We start from the raw sequence: 20,297 nt of genomic DNA on the forward strand, positions 1-20,297 counted from the left end.
TTTGCAACTTATAAATTACATTATATTTTCCCAGCTGTATATCTACGGTCGATGAAGATGGTGTACACTGGGCACATGACAGCAGGTGTTTGTTTGTCTGACTCACTCCGTCTTGTTGACAGGCTGCCTCGGATGCTCGGAGACGTCCACGCGGAGGGATACAAAGTATCAGCTGCAGTGACACGGTGACCTCGTCACAACTGGATGAACTCTAACCACTCCGCTCCTGTTGTTGTGTCCTGTTCCCTAGTGTCTTGTACAGGTGAACAAGAAGCAAGGTGAACTGCACATACCAGCACAACTGAAGATGAATTGCTGTAAAGTTGTGTTCGCTGCTGATCTCAGCGAGCACTCAGACTACGCATTCCACTGTGAGTATAACTCTGCTATCAAAAATATTCTTGCAAAAAATGTAATGTGTGGTTGCTTTCACTGATACTTTCCCTTAACACCCAAAGATTTTTCCCTTTCACCCAAAGGATGATCACAACTGATCCCGATTTTGTTCCTATTCACAACTAATTGATTCGCCTTTGCATGTGTTTCCAACGGCCCCAGTAAAGGAACTTACTCCTTTGCAAACCATTGATGTAATCTTTAGTTTAGTCATTCATAAACGCGTGCTTTGGACCGACTCTCTTACTAACGGAGAGTCGTTATTTGTTTAATTATTATGGAAATGGCCTTTTTGTATTAAAATTCGTTACAAGATGCTACATTTTATCTATCATAGTAACGTATACAGCCAAGTCGAGACCATGAATGAAGCTTAATTATTCATATGATGTTAGATTGTAATCCCAGTCAATACAGGAGTTCAGCAATTTGCATCAATTTCCCTTAAGGATATCTGATTTTGGTTCTGGTTTTTCATTTCGTTTGTTTGTGTTGTTGATGTTGTTGTTGTTGTTGTTGTTGTTGTTGTTGTTGTTGTTGTTTTGGTTTGGGTTGTTTGCTTGGTTTTTACGCGTCGTTGAACAATAGGTGAACTCTCTGTAAATGATCGAATCTATTGACGATCATGTGATTGACACGTCATCATCGTTCCATCGGCATATAATACTATGTTTAAAGAGGACCAACGGAACCTTTCAGTGGTATCACAAGACAAGCACAGGTTATTGGGAACCTATATTCGTTTGAAATCCAAACGGGTCTGGCACTATTACTCTGTGATCAGAGAGTATGATCTTAAATAACAGAAACCTCATTTTATGATCTTATCACGCACTCACGACGAGGACATATTTACACGATGTCTCGGTATGTATACAATCTACGACATAATGATAAATCAGTGTCGGTCAAAGAATCTTCCAAAACTACCCCTCAAAGAAGTTATCATCCGAAACGTTTGCCCAAGTCGCTCATTAGGACCACATGTCTGCACCAGAAGCATATTTATAAATCTACACGCAAATGAGAATGAATACAAAGTAGATGGACATGATTAAATTTATGAGGTATTTTAGATTGTTTGCATTTATAGGAGTACAGATCTAGAGAGCGCTGTAGGAGTCCCTAAGCACGGGCGGCAATTCCCACCGGAAGAGTTACTCCCACTGTTAATATATCCCTTCTTTAACGCCCAAGCGCCGAAGGCAGCAGTAGGTTCATGTAAAATAGATTTGAAAATATTTAATTTCAAAACCGAAATACTGAATTTAACATGTGTACGTGTGGATGTCCCAGTCCCGAAGAATATATTAAAATGAAGTCTTTCTCAAGTCTCGAATAATTTGGCAACTCTCTACTGCTGCAGCTCTAGGAAATTAAGACTGTTGTGGGCTCTATTTGTTTTGTAGATAAATGTATTTTTTTCGTTTTCTTAATGAGATTACTCTGTTTCTGAGACAAAATGTCAGTCTATGCGTGAACTTATGCTTTGCGTTTAGAAGTGATGTAGAGGGACGCGACATCATTTCGCCTTACGGTGATAGGTTAATTTGTTCTGCCACTAAAACAAATTACACGTTTACAAGAATATGTCACAGTGGTTATTTTTCCCATTCAGTTTCGCTCGGTTCATTCCGCCACCGACGGTGCGTTCGGTAGCAACGGAATAGTGATATGATATGAGCTGACTGTTCACCGCATTACGACAGATTCTTCCGCATATAGTTCTACTACGTGTCAGATAGATCCGAAAGCAACGTTTCAAGATTACTAGAAATGAGACATACAGTTTTATATCGAACAGTAGTAACGCGTGTATATAAAACTTGATCAAGATTAATACTATTTCAGGTACCATTGTCTCTCTTAGCTTAGTTTCAAATTCAAATCTTAGATCAAACAAAGTATCGGGTTATAGGGAGCTTCAGCAGAGCAAGTATAAAGCTACCATGGTCTAAGAATTCTTGGAAGTCATGTATGAGTCATGCGAATTGTCGCCAGGTCGCCACTCTGGAAGGTTAACTAAACTGACGTAAAAAAGAAAGTACACATTTTGGACTTTGGGTTTATTTTCACAGAAAAAATAACTGAATTATTTTTCAAGCGTTGTCAGGCTTAAACCCCCAAAATATATTAAGATATATATCCTTGTTTGCACAAATTGATACACCAAGGTGAATCCATTCATGTCTTAAACAGTTGCACACTGTGATTACAATATTTCTTTACGCCAAATGGTGTCTATTGTATTTCACAGTCTGGTTTATTGTGGAAATGATATTGCACAGCCTGGTTTCTTATGAACACGGTATTGCACAGCCTGGTTTCTTGTGAACACGTTATTGCACAGCCTGGTTCATTGTGAACACGATATCACATAGATTGGTTATTGTGAACACGATAGCGCATAGTTCGGTTGTAGTGAACACGATATCGAACAGTTTGGGTTGTAAACACGTTTTTACACCATTCCATTATCATGAACATAATATTGCACAGGTCTATTGTTGTGAACACCATATTGCACAGGCCTATTGTTGTGAACACCATATTGCACAGGTCTATCGTTGTGAACACCATATTGCACAGGCCTATTGTTGTGAACACCATATTGCACAGGCCTATTGTTGTGAACACCATATTGCACAGGCCTATTGTTGTGAACACCATATTGCACAGGTCTATTGTTGTGAACACCATATTGCACAGGCCTATTGTTGTGAACACCATATTGCATAGCCTGGTTTATTGCGAACACTATGTCGCATAGACTGGTTATTGTAAAGACGATATCGCACAGTTCGAGTTCTGTAAACACAATTTTGCACCGTTCCGTTATTGTGAACATGATATTGCACAGGTCGGTTGTTATACTGAACAGCGCGATGCTTATGAATTTTTTTGCCATAAACTTTACCAGCAACGATCCACAATAAGTAATAACTCTTATTCCAAATGATTTGGCAAAACTCATCATAATTCTCAATCGAAATTGCAGCTCAACATAAATACGCCAGATTTCTCTCAAGCTTGTACATACGTGGGAAATATCCCGTTATCCCTTTCAAAACACAAGTATTGAAACAGTAATCATTATACAACCCCCACTGCCCAAAGGATAAGGAAGTACAAGAAGGTTTGGTGGGATTGATGGGAAGAGAAGCATGGTTAGGTCAGTGACGAATATTTACTATCTACACCTTGACCCTGGAAAAATTCATTCTGTCAAAATGGTATTCTCAACAATTTCTGGTATTCTGAAAAGGACTTTGTCACATTGTCGCGATGTCGTGCTTTGGTTATTTACTATAGTTCTTGTCGTTTTTAAGGGATGGGATGCAGGAATGTCCTATTTGTAATTAGCGTATAATTTGAGACCGGTATTGGTAAATGCTGACATATTTAAATAATTAATAGTTTTGTTTCATAGGTTACATGTAGGCGTGTCAGAAATATCTTGGTGCCCTGTCTCTTCACATACGGAGCGGTGGGGTAGCTAAATGGTTAAAGTGTTTGCTCGTCACGTAGAAGACTCGGGTTCGATTCCCACATGGACATACGGTGTTAAGCGCATTTCTTGTGTTCCTCGACATGGTATTGTTGGAATATTACTAAAAGCGGCATAAAATCATACTCACTCACCAACTCGTCACGCATAGGTTGATAATGCTAGTGAAGAATTACCACTTACTCTGACTTGACAATAGTCAAGGTGACTTTAACAATAAACTTTCTATTCTTGGCTGTTGCTTCTGTGTTCAAATTTCAGTTCATGAAAGCAGATACCTACATGAGCGTTTTGTGAGGTCATTTTAATGCCTTTCGGGAACACTACCGTTTCAGGGTCTCGCTTTCATCCATGCATCAATGCACGTATGTTTCTTTGTAATTGATGTGTCTACACCGCACGTGATGACACCCTTGCTAAATCTGCACACATGTAATGGGTCATAGCGTCATGGGGCGTCTGCCTTATACGTCCACCACGGTGTCTCACTGACACCGGTAACCATGCCCAATAAATCGACAAATGACACTTTGAAGTTTCCAAGTTATCGGATAGGAAAAAAATATTGTTGTTTATTAACCGTATTCAAGATATACAACTGAGATTTAACGCGCAAAAGCTCCTATAGTTCTTTAAGACGTCTGTAAGAGATGTTTATATACAGGACAACTATACAAAGGTGTCTCAAGAAATGTTTGGGGGTCGGTATAATCCATCGGCGGTTCAGCAGCTTAGTTCAAATGCTCTTTAATCACGTCAAAGGTCCGAGTTCGAACCATAACGATAGCACTATTGCAAAAAAATGCCGTAAAGGCGCTGTTTATGTCAGACGCACAACATAAAATTTTATTGCTCCCGGAATTAAGGGAATAAAACAAGGGCTGGTCGGCTGGGCGTCGGAGTTATGGGTCTGAGTAGGCAATTCCTGTTAAATAGCGGTTGTAGCACTAAAACGTCACCACTTGTACTGGTTGATACAAGCAGGCGCAGGCGCACTCACTAATGCACGCCAGCGTTCTCGTTGGCTGTTACAAATGTGCACTCGTACATGTACATGGAAGTCGGTGCACATGTACCCTGCATTTTGAACGCAACGTTCAGTCTATCGCCACCACTCCTGTTAACAAGACAAAACTTTAACTTGGGAATAACGTGTTAAACCGGCATTGATAAATCTAACGCAGCCATTCATCAAGAGTAATGACTAACAGTCTAGGCGATATAGCCTTAATTCCACTTCAAACTAATCTCACCCCTCGCTCACTTGACGTACAAGGGACGTACGTGTTACGTTCATCGTGACCCTCAGGACTTTGTCGATTTAAACATGTCAGGTAACTTTCACTCTCTGGGACGCATGTCTTACAACCCGTTTGAGTGAGTGAGTGAGTCTTTACGTCGCTTACTTCAATATCGCGTCGGGAGTGGGAGGTGGGTGGGTGTGGGGAGGGGGAAATGGGCTTCACACATTGTACCCATTTGGGGAGAGCCCGGCTACCCCCACCGCTCCCATCCCTTGGATCCATCGTGAGATTTCTAACGCAATGTGACGGTGGCCATCGCCGCTAAAAGTCAACGTACCAGCGATAAAGCTTGCTGCTGAACTGCCTTTGTTAACGTGGGCGGATTCAACTCTTGTGTTTATCCTCTTCTCCTTGGCATTTTGATTAACAATAAGAGTCAGGTTTCAAATTCGAAATTATTTGTCCCCGATTGCTCATTATTTTTGCATTTGCTGCGTCGCTCATCATTATATGTCATACTTTTTACAAGTAAGATTATGTGTGCTGCTCCAAAATGCCCTTTGAATAAAAGAAACGTTCATGACCTTTTTTTTCATTTCAAATTTAACGTCCAAGTAGAAGCTTGTAGACTAGAGTTTAGTCTCGGAATATATAATTATATAATTAAGGCTCAGTCCAGTTTGGAGGAACGGTTTTCATATGCTACAGCGGGACAGGGTGATAGCTTTGCGCATGACAGAGGGGGCATTGTAGGTGTAGGAATCGATCCCAGGTGTTCGGGATGTCGAGTGAGCGCTTTAACCACTAGACTACGCATATCACACCGCCCCTGGGACGACATCGTCGTGCCAAGGTTGCCGACAACCTTCTCAGGGCAGCAGACCATGAGTGGCCAGCCTGGCCAACTGACCTCCACCCTTCGATACACGCGTGAAACGAGCGGCAGACCCCATCTCAAGACGTTCAGTCCTTCCGGCAACTTTAGAGGAACTCGGCAATGCTCTTACTAAGGTGTATTACACTATTCAGCTAGCAATATCTGGGCGCTTACTGTGAGCATCAGACAAAATGCTGTCGGGATCCAAAAATGCCTTGTTGAGATTGTTTTTGTGAACACTAAATAGACTTTCGTGATTTTTGACGTTGGCCAGGTACTCTCATTGTGCTCGCTGATCACAGGCTGAAAATTGATCACAGGTTGTTTGTTGTCATTGTGTAACATATGACAACGGACCATTGTTTAATATAAAACATGTCTTCACGCAATATTTTTAGGCTATTTCAAATATACACAAATAATTGCTGTATCAACTGAAGTGGTGTTCCTTAACAAACTTTCAGCAGTATATGCCAATAATACTCTACTTTTGACAATAGCCTCGCGTAAAGTCTCATTGGTCTGTTAAGAATGAAGTTGCTTTTACTAAATACATATATTTTAGAAGACATTTGGTAATGTTGTTCTAGAGTTTGAATTTCATTGTACATTATTTTCAGTCTTTTTCGATCTGCAAGCAATACAATTATTGCGTTTTCTATGAACTGAATTTCAGATGTAATGTTATTGTTTGAAAAATCGAATTAGACGTCTTTGTAAACATTCTACATTAGAATCGTGTTGTTGGTTAAAAAGTTCTAACAACCGTGTCTTTGTTTTAAACTTAAAGGTTAGAAACCCTCATGAAATATCTTCTGCAATGAATCTCAGCCTTGTCTGCATGAACACACGTGCTTTCAAGAATGTTAATTACCTTGACTACTTTGTTTATAGAGATAAACCGGACATCAGGCGTTGAGAATTACAAGGCACATGCGGCTATGTTGTAAACAGTTTCGTCTTGCTCAGTAGATCGCACCGGGGGACGAGGACGAGAAGAGAAAAACCCATCCGAGTTAGACTTGGTCCATGCTTGTCGTAAGGAGCGGTTACCTTGTCTGCCAGTATTTGACTCTGTTCAAAGATGCATGACATATCCGTTGAAAAATACTTTTCTTACGTCAAGACGGCTTTCTATATTAGCGCCATCTCGAAGCTGTTCCTTTGTTTTATCTCCTTCTAAACCTCTCCTCATTAGTGGGAGTGACTTTAGTGTTACGCCGCACTCGGCAATAAACTACATGGAAGTGGCCATGGTCTGTAAATAATCGTGTCTGGACCAGGCAATCCAGTGACAACAGCATCCCCATTACTATCCATGTGTGGAATTTCGGAAATTTCGAGTTTCAGTCACCTCGAAATATCGTGAGTTCAGGTTTACGCGCTTTTAGCAATATTTCAGCAATATCACGGGTTTTAGGACACCAGAAATGGGCTTCACACATTGTACTCATGTGTGGAATCGGACCCAGGTCTTCGGAGTGAAGAGCGAACGCTTTATCCACTTGGCTACCATACCGCTCCCCGCGAAATATCGTGAGTTGCGAATGTTGACTGTTGCTTTGAGCACTGTTCCCGGAATGTTGGCACGCGAGTGTGATTTAACTCAGATGTATAATTATATTTTTAAGTTGACCCGTTAGTTCTATCACTATCATCATGCGCCCCCAGTTAAGCTCCTAATTCGACCTGCTTGTATTATACTAATGACAACAGTATTAGTCAGACGCCACATCTGTTGATACATATATACTGAATCGCAAAAGAAACGCAACTCTGGCGTTTTGCCAAATTCTGAGGCAGAAGTTATATCAAAGATGTACGCTTGCTTTAATGGCGCTTCATTTTTTCTTTTGCTGTTCAGTATATAATCTGCATGAATTACGAGCAAATCAAGATGACACTACGACGCCTTGCAACTGTATTCGAAAATCACTGATACATTGAAAGACATGTGGGGATATAGGGGGGCCAGTTGAGGGGAGGGTATTGATGTTGTTATTGGCCAGGTAGTCCACGGTGGTACGTACTGTGTGGGACCTGACGTTGTCCTGTTGGAAGAACTGCCGTTGACGGTTAACAAGGTGAAGGACGTGCGGACGGAGAATTTGGTCGATGTATCGAGTGGTCGTCAGATTGCCTTGGACAAGCACAAGTTCTGATCCGCGGGTGTATGAGATCGCCCCCCCCCCACACCATAACACTCTCGCCTTGCTGAATCTGTCCACCTGTCTGATGCAGTTGACGTCGTCTGTAGACAAGGTCTCTACCATCGCGTTGCCTAAGGAGATAATGGGATTCATCGCTAAACCACATGCGACTCCAGTTTGCCAGGTTCCATGGCAGCACCGTGTTACACCATCTCACTCGTCGACGTCGATGTAGTCATGTCAAGGAGGGGGCAACTTTTAGACGTTTGGCGGGTATTCCTACTTCTCGGAGACGGTTCTTAATTTTCTGATCAGACACTCTTCGGGCTCCAAAGTCCCGTAGGTGAGTTACCCGGATGAACCGATCTTGTGCAGGTGTGATGACTCGAGGTCTTCCTGATCTTGGACGGTTATTTGTCGAACTTGTTTGACGAAATCGATCCCCCAGTCGAGTTGTTGTGCTGGAGTGAATGTTGAAGATCCTTGCCACCTCACTCTTTCATTCGCCAGCTTGCAATCGGCCTGATTTCGATCGGCAGCCTTGAGACGTCCCATGAGCCGTACTTGCAAAGATCGTGGATGAAATTGTGACATTCATTTGGGTCGTTTATAGCCACATGCTGAACTCATGCGTTGCACGTAAGAAACATTCATTGTGCCTGATATTCAATGCTGCATGACATCCACGCACATCATGACAATCCTGATTGATAAAATCGTTCAGAATCATTTTTGGTTGCGTTTGGGCAAGCATGATCTTCTAAAACATTCCAGAAACAAAGTGCTACCCTTAAAAAATGTTTGAGTTTATATATGTTCACAAACTTGTAAGTATCATTTTTCAATTTCATTTTGCGTTTCTTTTTTTGAAGAGTGTATGTGGATATAAGACACAGCAACGTCCAGGGAGCTTAATCAGTTGAAGTGATGAAGGGCGACAGTGACCTACTTCAGCAGTTGACCAGCATCCTAAGTGGCATGTGGCATGAATTTGTGTGTCCACGAATAACTCGTCATTCATCATGCCCGATGTACAGATGTAACCCTATTTCCACGTTGACACCTTGCCACTTAATGTCGCCAATAGTCTTTCTCAAAGTGATGGACACGAATACGATAGATTCAGTTCCTTTCGAGATCGACTGATTTATATGGGAAAGTGGAAATAAATTGGATCTGACAGATTTATCCATCGGCCACGGCTCGGGGTTTTCAACATTAATTTATTCCGGAGAGTGTTCGGAAATACCTCGTTGGGGATTCACTAGATCGTATATAATCCAATAGGTCAGCTACAACATGGTTTCGTTTTGTTCTGTTCCGAGTAAACGTAGATTTTGTACTTTTCCAAATATCACGGATGCTTCATTAGTTTCCTGTCGTAACTACTTTGCGCTAAAGACACTCGGGTTCACTCGGCTTTTTCCGCTATTTAAAGTTTGTCTCACGCAGCAAAGGTGCAGTGATATTGTATGAACATTTACTGTCTAACTTTAAATCCCTCCTCGTGTAGTTCGCATATCGTTAATGTATGATATAAAAACATTTTATCTGTCTCAAGCAGTATTGATGTAGTGATTCTGTAATAATGTTCACTGTGTAGCTTCAAAATCATTCCGCATGTATTTCGTATGGCGTGATGTGTGTTTTCAGAAAAAAAACTTGTACAAAGCATTCTGGTCTAAGTAAATCGGATTATATGAATTATGGGAAGGGCAACACAGATGGCTATTTCAACTTCCTTGTGTGTACTGGCTCAAGAAGAACGAATCACTCGCAACTGCATTATTTACGCCAGTTCATCCACACCATAAAAACATCAGGGAAATATTCGTTCTCTCCATTTTCGTTTTTTAATTTCAACCTTGATCGGAAAGTCAATTATTTTTTATCAAATTATAAGAGCACATATCGAGATATGCACTTCCTTCGTTCATAAGATGGCTCATGTACTGGTGCACGTCTGTAAAATGAAGCCCACTTGAAATAGCCATGACTGAGTGAGTTGAGTTTTACGCCGCACTCAGCTATATATGGCGGCGGTCTGTACCATATACACCAGACAATCCAGTGATCAGCAGCATGAGTGTCGATCAGCGCAATTACATGTGTTCATAGTCGTTCCGCAACGATCTGTCTGTGGAACGACAGTACTAAGCATACCTCTCTGTACATCAACAGATATCGGAACATTTGATAAAGTAAGCAAATGTGTTGTTTTATTTCGTTTTTTCGTTAGTCGTCTCTTACGACAAGCATACTCGCCTTTTATGGCAAGTATGGGTTGCTGAAGGCCTATTCTACCCAGGACCTTCACGGTTCTGAAATCGCCATGACTTACCTGTTGACTTGTCTTCGAGAGTATCTGGGCCAGATAGATAGATAGATAGATAGATAGATAGATAGATAGATAGATAGATAGATAGATAGATAGATAGATAGATAGATAGATAGATAGATAGATAGCGCACATATCCACGCACTAGTGCATGCTCAAGGCGCTGGTATTTTTCCCCTCGATCACTGGATGTCAATCTCAACAGCACATCGTATTTCAATCTCAACTCCCTGGGGAGTATACAACTCAAGATGCAGCATGCAGGATACGATCACTTTTTCCCCGTCGTATGTTATAGATAGATTCATTCAGAATCGGATGCACATGTGACATTGGCGGAATCGTTCAGTGGACAGTTCCTTGTAAAGAGGTACCTGGCGATTCGAGCCAATATTAAACTTTTACAACATCGTTTAGGAATTGTGACATGGACATATGTACGTATCATCACCAAAGACAAATCCGTCCATTGTACAGATTCATTTTGTCAAGTCCTTGGACAAAGTGGTTCATAGATCGGTACATAAAACGGTAGCCTTGTGCTAAAAGTACAATAAGACCCCGATAAGTGTGAGTGGGTTCAGTTTTACACCGCACTCAGCTATATTCCAGCTATATGACGGCAGTCGGGAAATAATCGGGTCTGGGCCAGACAATCAAGTGATCAACAGCACGAGGATCGATCTATGCAACGGGGATGGCTAACATCCCGTTAGTGAAGGTCAATATTCTAACCTGGACCTTCACGGGTATTTCAATAAGAGTGAGTGAGTGAGCTTGGTTTTACGCCGCTTTTAGCAATATTCCAGCGATATCACGGCGGGGGACACCAGAAAATGGGCCTCACACATTGTACCCATGTGGGGAATCGAACCCGGGTCTTCGGCGTGACGAGCGAACGCTTTAACCACTAGGCTACCCCACCGCCCCTTCAATAAGAACCCTAATCTTTTACATCAATCATATAGGGCATTGTAAGAGAATGGAACCTCACTGCCCGTTCACTAGTCTGTCTCACAGTCCCTAGACCACGATATTTTCCCTACTGTCTCGCCGTCTCTGCAATGCTGAAGACCTAAATGAAGCAAATATTGATGTCCTCAGGATCAGTATCCGGTCTCCCTGTAGCTTTTTGGTTTAAATGGGTTTGTTGGTTACTGTCAACTTTACATATATTCAGAGACTAAGCGTTATCCTACAGCGCTCCCCTGCAATGCTAGAGGATAACTGAAGTATCTCATCTCAGTGGGGCTCCTTTTCAGTTTACTGAAGAAGTCAACCCCGTGAATCTTACACAGTAATTCATCTCGTGTATTGACTGACAGCCAGGGTGATGTGGATCTAATATCGTTGTAACCCCTTCTCACCCCTCGCTCATATCACTAACAGGGGGGCGTGTTAAAATCACCCTAACCCCCATGTCAACTTGTAAACTGTCATGTAACCTTCACCTCCGGGAACGCGTGGCTAACCCTCCATCTATCATGACCGATGGGGGTAGGGATCGCCGCTCATTCAAAATGTCGGGGTAATGCATACTTGTCTGTTGTTAAATCTCCTCGATCGTTGGGGGCAGCCCTGTGGTTCATGCGTTCCTTCGTCGATCGGGTTCCCCATATGGGTACAATGTATGAAGCCCAGTTTATGGTGTCATTCTTAACCGCTCTCCCCTTTCCGTAACCTCCAATTGGGCTTGTCCCGGAATAACACGAGTTGGTCAAGAATGTGCTGTAATACTGCTAGAAGACCTGGGTTTGATTCTCCATATGTGTCAAACGTGTGAAGCCTATTTCTGGTGTCCTCTACAGGGACATTGATGGAATATTGCTAATAGCGGCGTCAAACTAAACTCATTCACCCACTGATGTCATCGTAATACAAACTGATCCGATTACACCAGTATACGAAATACTCATCTGCAATGCCATCCCTATTGCGTGATTTTATTGGAATATTGCTAAAAGCGACATGTAAAGTTTGAAAAACACCAAGAAAAACTCAACTTCTCGGCGAACGTAGGCGAGTTCAGCTTACTTAAGTAAGATATTCCTTCCGCTGCAACATTTCAGAATCCCGCATTCCGTTTCTTTCCTGGCATTGAATCTACTTTTCAAAACCACCGAAAAGAATAATTTATTTAATGTACTCTCAATTCCGGTAGGCAATATCAAAATAAATAATGATAGCACTTTGAGGCATATACTATGCTGACGCCCAGAATTGTTAATGTATTCGTGGCAAGGTATTTTGGAAATACGAATCCAATAAAAATTACAGAGTGTGCATTGTAAAATTTATAAACCTTAAATTTGAAATAAAACATACAGGTAGCAAAATTTCACTTAAAACCTGGAAGCAGAAAAGTAAATGTGCGTAATTTCATGTATACATTGTTTGTAATACATGTCTATGTGTATCGTACATATCCAGTCATATCTGATTATAGAGTGAATCTTACGAGAGACAGGCTGTCTTTACCGAGGAGGTTTAGTTTATTTAGTGTATATTTCGTTTATGTGATACCACTGATACCGCAGCACGTCTTATGTTTATGTTCGTTGCTGGGTTACGCCTTTGTACGTCGGATATTTTCAACAACTGCGCACATCAGCGTTATAAGTACATACACGTATGTAAAGACACGCCTAGGTCCCATGATCTGTGTTATGCTCAGGATTAGTGTTTGAATGTGGTTTTATGCCGCTTTCAGTAATATTCCAGCAATATCACGACTGAGGACACCAAATATTGTACCCATTCGAGGAATCGAACTCGGACCTTTGGCCTATCTAGAGTCTGGTCGTTGTTCAATTAAGGCGATTACTCTACAACGTCACTGGTAACTGCACTGAATGCTTATATAACCCATGGATGTACGTAATTATAAGCTATTCACTGCCAAGTCTCTTAGAGGGAGAATATGTACCTTTTGTTTATTTTTTTTATAAATTATCATTTAAAATGTCAATTATTAACTAAAAGACGCAAAATTGTAACAAAATTGTCCCATTCTTCAATATATTCTTCCGATACAAAAGCTAGGGTTATAAGAAAATGATAATGAAAAACAGGGAGAAACAGACAGTATAAGACTGAACTCCGAACACCTGTCGAGGAATCACCAGCTTACATAGCAGAGCTAAATATCTCGGTCTGAATGAATATGCGATGAAGGGTACTGTCCTCTACTTTTACTGCAGTCGGCGAGACCAGCCGATATCTCATTGGACAAGAGCCCCGAGCAGTGGTAGTAGAGGGTTATTACTGTGGTATACCATGAGTTTGTTCTTGATAGTAAAAAGCTGACTGGTCGCTGGTGTACCAGCGCCGGCAAGGTTTACAACCAGGCTGTGTATCTCAGACTAACAGATGATGATATACACGACCACTTACGTGCAGGTAATCACAGATTCTTTCAACGTCCTCCTTGTGTTAAGGGGTGTTGCAATAAATACCACACTACATTAAACACATCGTCTTTCTTTTCCTCGAAACTGTTTGGAAATGATGTTTTTGATAATGATAAATACATGTTTAATACAAAATAAAGTGTTTGGGTAAACACACACACGAAATTAGGTTACAAGTGTGATCGTTCACAGTCCACGTCAGCTGTACTAGTTATTATACGCACGCCTAGAATCAAGATGATGAGTGATCCTATTGCTAAAATTGTATCATCGTCGCTGTCGTCGATATTATTAGCAGTGTAGTCGTGATCACCATCGTCATCACCAGTCATCATCATCAACGGCGTCGTCGTCGTCGTCGTCATCATCATCATCATCATCATCATCATCATCACCGTCGTCGTCGTCGTCATCATCATCATCATCATCACCATCGTCGTCGTCGTAGTCATCATCGTCAACATCATCATCAACGTTATCATCATCATTAAAGTCATCAGAGTTATCATCATCATCAATATCATCAACATCATTAACATCATCATTGTCAACGTCGTCGTCATCATCATCGCCATCATCACCATCATTAATACCATCGACATCGTCATCAGCATCAACGTTATTATTATCATCATAATCAAGAACGTAGTCATCACCAACTAATCCGTCATCATCGTCAATTTCGTCATCATTATCGTCGTCGTGGCGTTGTCGTTTACATCAGCATTATCATCAAGTGATGTACAAATACGCTATATACGTACAGCATACAGTGGCTGGTTACATACTTTTACCGCCTTAAGATGATGGCGATGACTCATAAAAATATCTCCAAACTACATTAAGAACGCAAAGCACCTCTTTTGCGACATTTATCATTATACGACTGCAGTGAAGTAGTTCTTTATACTTTAGTCTGGAATTGTCCTGACATTAATAGTATACCACATAGTGTTTACCATATGGACTGAAACTAATGTCATTCCTGACATGCGTAATGTCCGCCAGACCAAAGCGTCTTATTGTAATGGGTGGACTGTGTGAAGCCAATTGTTAGTGCTTCCCGTCCTGACATTGCTAGAGAAATGCTGAAGTACTCACTCAATAAATCAATTACGTTCACTGCGATTGCTGCAATATGTAGAACCATTTCTGCTCTCCCCTCGCCCCATCTCCATTGGGAAAAATGCTGTAACAAAACTCGACGTCAACCTAAACTCAATCAATCAATCAATCAAATCGATACACAATCAAGTCAAGTAACCAAAGAGTCAATCAGTCGATGGAATGATTTCAAAATGGACTATCCCCTAATGGGTTCAGTCTATGAAATCATTTTTGCAGCAAATGCGCTTGATGCTTTCCCAGTCAAACAAGCTTCAGACAAAAACACTCATCCTTCCTTTTCAACACGACTGCAAAACATGACGACCCCAGACAAATGTTACCGTAACCTGCAAACCTGACCTCTTCCTCCTCATCCAGACTGACCTGCCTCAGCAGCAAGGCCTAACGGGAGAACAATCGCCGCTAATCACACAACTACCTCAATAGAGTACGCGAAAACTCAATTCATATGCCACTGGAATATGCAAGACCAGATGATGTAACCACTTCTGCATCCTTGGAACGAAAACGGACGGTTATTAGGTTATGTAATATGCACAAATCATATTAGGGTGCCTGAAGGCTATCTGACAATTTCAGAATTCTCATTGTTGTTACAAAAAATAAATAAAAGTATGTTTTGTTTCAGGGTACATTGAAAACTTCCACCGACCAGAAAACAAGGTGATTGTTGCTACGTGCCCTGAATATTCCGTGGGATCCGGAGACTCGTGTAAGTACAGACTGAGTCTATTTGTTGGATTAGGGTTCTGGGTTAAATTTTAGGATAATAGGGGTAATTGCTCTGTAGATATCGCAGGATTAAACATCTCAAGCACAACTCGGGTTTGACCAAGGTTAGGTTCAAGTTAGGTATAGGGGTAATGTTATGGTTAATGTGTAAGGATGGGAATGGGGTTTGGGTTTACATTAGGGCAAAGGTTGGGGTTAAATGAGGATAAAGGTTCGGTTTAGAGCCGGGGCGGGGCGCTGGTGTAGCCTTGTGGTTAAAGCGTTCGCTTCTCACGCTGAAGTTTTTCCACATGGGTACAATGTCTGAACCCAGTTCTGGTGTCCCCCGTTGTGATATTGCTGGAATGTTGCTAAAAGTGTTGTAAAACCATACTCACTCACTCACTCACTCACTCACTCACTCACTAGAGCTAGATAGGGTGTAGGTTAGTGATTATGGTCACATGTGGGATAATTTTAACGCCATGGTTATTGTTTGGGTTAAGATCAAGAGACAGGGGTTAAGATTTGAGATTATATGTAGGATTAATGGAAAGGTTGTTGTAAGATCTTGGATTAAACGAATGCGGTAGGGACAGGAGTGGCGTTAAAGCTAGGGTTAACGGAAACTGCTGACTGGTCATAGCACCATTGATTTGCGTCGTTCGTGAAGACCACCAAAGATGTATTACATTGGATGGCTTTTTTCGAGAGAAATTGTTTCAAAGACATGTCTCTACATCACGCAGGTGGTTGTCTCGATAGGACGGATCAATCAAATGTATCATCACTCGAGTGTATGCTTCAGACGAGATCTTGGTTTATGAATGCCTTAGAAGTTTAGATTGGTAGGAAAGACAGAGGGTAGCTTTGTAGTGTACACACACACACACACACACACACACACACACACACACACACACCTCTTGGGTATGTATGTTTCAGGGTCTGAAATACAGACTACCTATCTTGTTGTTGATATCTATAAAAGTGTCAAGAAAAAGTATCAAGCGACCTCTTCATGAACGGAAATCTTGAACATGATATCATTGAGTGATTACATTATTACTAATATAATATCTAATAATATAATATCTTTGCTAGCTCTTGATAACACACTGAGAATGTTTATGTCTCTTGTTAAATTTGCCATTGTCTGTTCCAAAGGAGTATTCCTATCGATTTACAGATGTTTAAAATATTTAAAATGGAGCACAGTGATGTCTAGGTAATAATCGTGTTTTCAGACATATCCTATTTCTTTTTGGAATAAAGAAATGTAAATTTCAATTAAAATGCCATAATACAATTTACAATGCCACTGATATCAAAGACATCATGATCTCCCTTGCATGCAACATCAATTTTCAAATAAAGACTCATTGGAAACGAGACGCCATCTTCCAGTACACAAGGGAGCTGATTTATGCAACATTTAGTTTTCTGTTTTTCATCCTGAAACATCCTGAAACACCTGAAACATACTGAAGTAAAGGTGACAGGTAATTTAGGCCAGTTTAAATAATAACATGGCAGGGAATCTGAATATCATCCGTAGTTTTATACTTTATATAACGTACGTAGAATATATGTTCAGAATCTCTCTATATTTCCTCGCGTATGTAAATCTGTATGTTAAAACAAAACCCAAAACCTAAAATAATTTTTTCTAATGTTTTCGATATATTATAAAATCTTGTCAGTAAATGGTGGCACCTATCATGTAATTATTGAGTTAGTGGAGTCGTGTGATTCAACGTCCTCGTTTATACAACATTTCATTTATAACAATAAAACCTAATGGCTGACGATCGAGTGCATGTTGTGTAGCGCCACAGTCAGATTGAAAGCATCAGAAACAACACCCGCTGTTTGACTGAGACATGCACTCAGTCATGTCAACATACACTTCAGTCACTCAATCCTCTGATTACAGCATAAATACACATTCACACACATATACACACATACGCGCACGAACACATTCTATTCCATGAATTTCAAGCAGTGGCTAACTAACCTACCTTTCTTCACATGCAAAATTCGCTGATTTCGTAGAAAGCCAGGACGTAATAATGTTATAATCACTAACAGTAATCTAACTAATGATGGACAATGACGTGCAAAACGGCCTGCAGTGACGCACATATCTCCCCCTAAGAGCTCATTAGCCAGCATGACATTTACCCACCTCTGTAATCTGGGGATGAGCTGATACCACGATGCTTGTGGTGCAGCACTTACGGCTAGATGCAGCCAGTAATTAGTATCTACGTCCGGGGACATTCCGGATATGACGTAATCCGGAGACAAAGGAGTTAATGGCTTCAAAAGTCACCACCCTTTCCGTAACTTGCAAGAGGTTATACAAAGCCAGATATTTCCAGTGATTTCTTTACCAACGTCATATGTTTTTTAAATAAACGTCATCAACATATGTTTTTAAATAAACGTCATCAACATATGTTTTTAAATAAACGTCATCAACATTTCTTATGTGTGTGCATTGTCTGGCCATAACATCGATAAACATTGCTGACTACATCAGCCACCTTCTTTTCCAAGTAAAGGAAGTTAAACACACTAACAACAGTTCCGCACAAAATGTCAACCGCTTCAACGTACCAGTAGGCACATTCAACATAAGCCATCTTGTTAAAAAGACAGCGACAGCACTAAATATTTTGAAATATGGCCACTGTTAATTACTGGATTTATATACTTTTCAAAAGCGAAACAAATATCAAACACCAAATAATCCAATCAGTGCTTGTTCAACTACGGATTCTGATCGAATTTGATGTCTAACCAAGAACACTCGCCACCTATGGTGAGAGTTATGCACGAAGTTACGACAAACCAACGCAACGACTTTGACGGTAACTCGCTAGCCCTTGACACAATAAGGATTCATAGATACTCCCCAAGGAGTTGAGAGTGAAATCTGAGATTCAAGTCTGATGGGCGGTAAGAATTCAGCGACCGTACAGCAAAATTTAGGTACTCTAAATGTTATCTGTATGTGAACAATTTCACACATCCGTCTATAGTTTCGATATCTAAATTATTTGAGTTATGAACACAGATACAATGTAACGTTTTTTCCCACATGGCGCCTATAACGGATCATTAGACATTCGGTTTAAATCGGTACAAGACTCCTGAACATATTCTCAACTGAGAGGCCCCAGGAGGATATTACATTCTGAGCTGACTGGACCGAAGCATGACAATCTCGACAGCTAACAAGATCGTGAAGCGAGTTGATTCCTGCTTCATCACCCCAGAATAAGATTTCAGATATGTCTGTCATGGAATTCGAGAAACATGGGACTTCGGAAATGAATCCGAGTTGCCATTCCCTCTGGGGCTCCGTCAGTAATTGTTTAACAACACAAATCAGAAAGCAATTATTGCATCGACGATTTCTGCAGTTGTCCCAATTGGGTTTGAAACAAACACGGACTGCTTGGAACTGTTTGATTCTGATCAGACCCCACGTGAGGTGAAATCTGCCAACTCGTTAATGTGTACGAATCAACTCAGACCTAAGTGTTCGTTCATGCATCCGGTCAGGCAAAGGAGTTCGTTCCTTCGTTCCTTCGTTAATTATTTCGCTCATTCGTTTCATGCTTTGACGCTTTGACCAAAAGCGCAGCTATGTAATTGCGATCTGTAGATAATACGTTCCATATCAGTCAGAGTGAGTGTGTTTTATGCCGCATGTAGGGAATCGAACCCGGGTCTTTCGCTACATTGTGTATATGACACAATATCTTACCTTTGTTTTAGGTGTTGTTCGGTTTATTTGCGTCTTGATACTAATCGCTTTTCTGGGGTCAAATCCAGTATTTATGAATGCATTACTGTATTTTGTCTAGTTATCATTTCGTGTCTGCACGGGCGGTGGATTAGCGTAGTGGTTAAAGCGTTCGCTGATCACGCCGATGACCCGGGTTCGATTCCCTACATGGGTACAACGTCTGGAACCATTTCTGGTTTCCCCGCTGCGACATTGCTGGAATATTGCTGAAAGCGACGTAAAACCATATTCACTCGTACTCATGTCTGCACATTGTGGTATTCACTTTGATACAAACATACAAAGCTCAACACTCAGTTAAAACACAAATCCATGGAAATATTTCAATAATACATTTTAAAGCAAATATTGTAATGTTTAATTACTCGTCCAAACATCATTTTACAAAATTTCAAGCAAGCACTGTCAAGCTTGTTGACTAACAACTAGTTTCTGAAATGAAGGAAATCTATACTTGCGTGGGCTTTCTTGGGTATATTCGCTTCAAGGACTGTACGACAAACTGTCAAGCTTCCTTCAGAAGTAGGTCGTATTGATGACATACCTGTCACTGAAAGATTCTGAATCTGTGAACCTGGAGCTGTGGAAATGAACCCTAACCATGCACTGCGTTTGTGCGTGCAGCTGGTCATTTGAAAGAATTTATTGCCATCTACGTAGTGTCATTACCGTCTCAGCTCTCATGACCTTGATATTCTGTCAACGTCCAATG

The 20,297-nt window shown here is 41.0% G+C and overlaps 1 protein-coding gene across 1 annotated transcript in view; it reads left to right on the forward strand.

Annotated features, from left to right (window-relative positions):
• Positions 1–20,297, forward strand: part of LOC137296080 (uncharacterized) — a 42,649-nt gene that overhangs the window by 9,843 nt on the left and 12,509 nt on the right. The window contains exons 2-3 of the mRNA XM_067827742.1: positions 123–371; positions 15,680–15,763. Coding sequence (XP_067683843.1) covers positions 308–371; positions 15,680–15,763 — 148 coding nt within the window. The 5' untranslated portion in view covers positions 123–307. The remainder of the gene's footprint in view (positions 1–122; positions 372–15,679; positions 15,764–20,297) is intronic.

Source organism: Haliotis asinina, chromosome 9 (assembly GCF_037392515.1).
Source record: "Haliotis asinina isolate JCU_RB_2024 chromosome 9, JCU_Hal_asi_v2, whole genome shotgun sequence".
NCBI lineage: Eukaryota > Metazoa > Mollusca > Gastropoda > Lepetellida > Haliotidae > Haliotis > Haliotis asinina.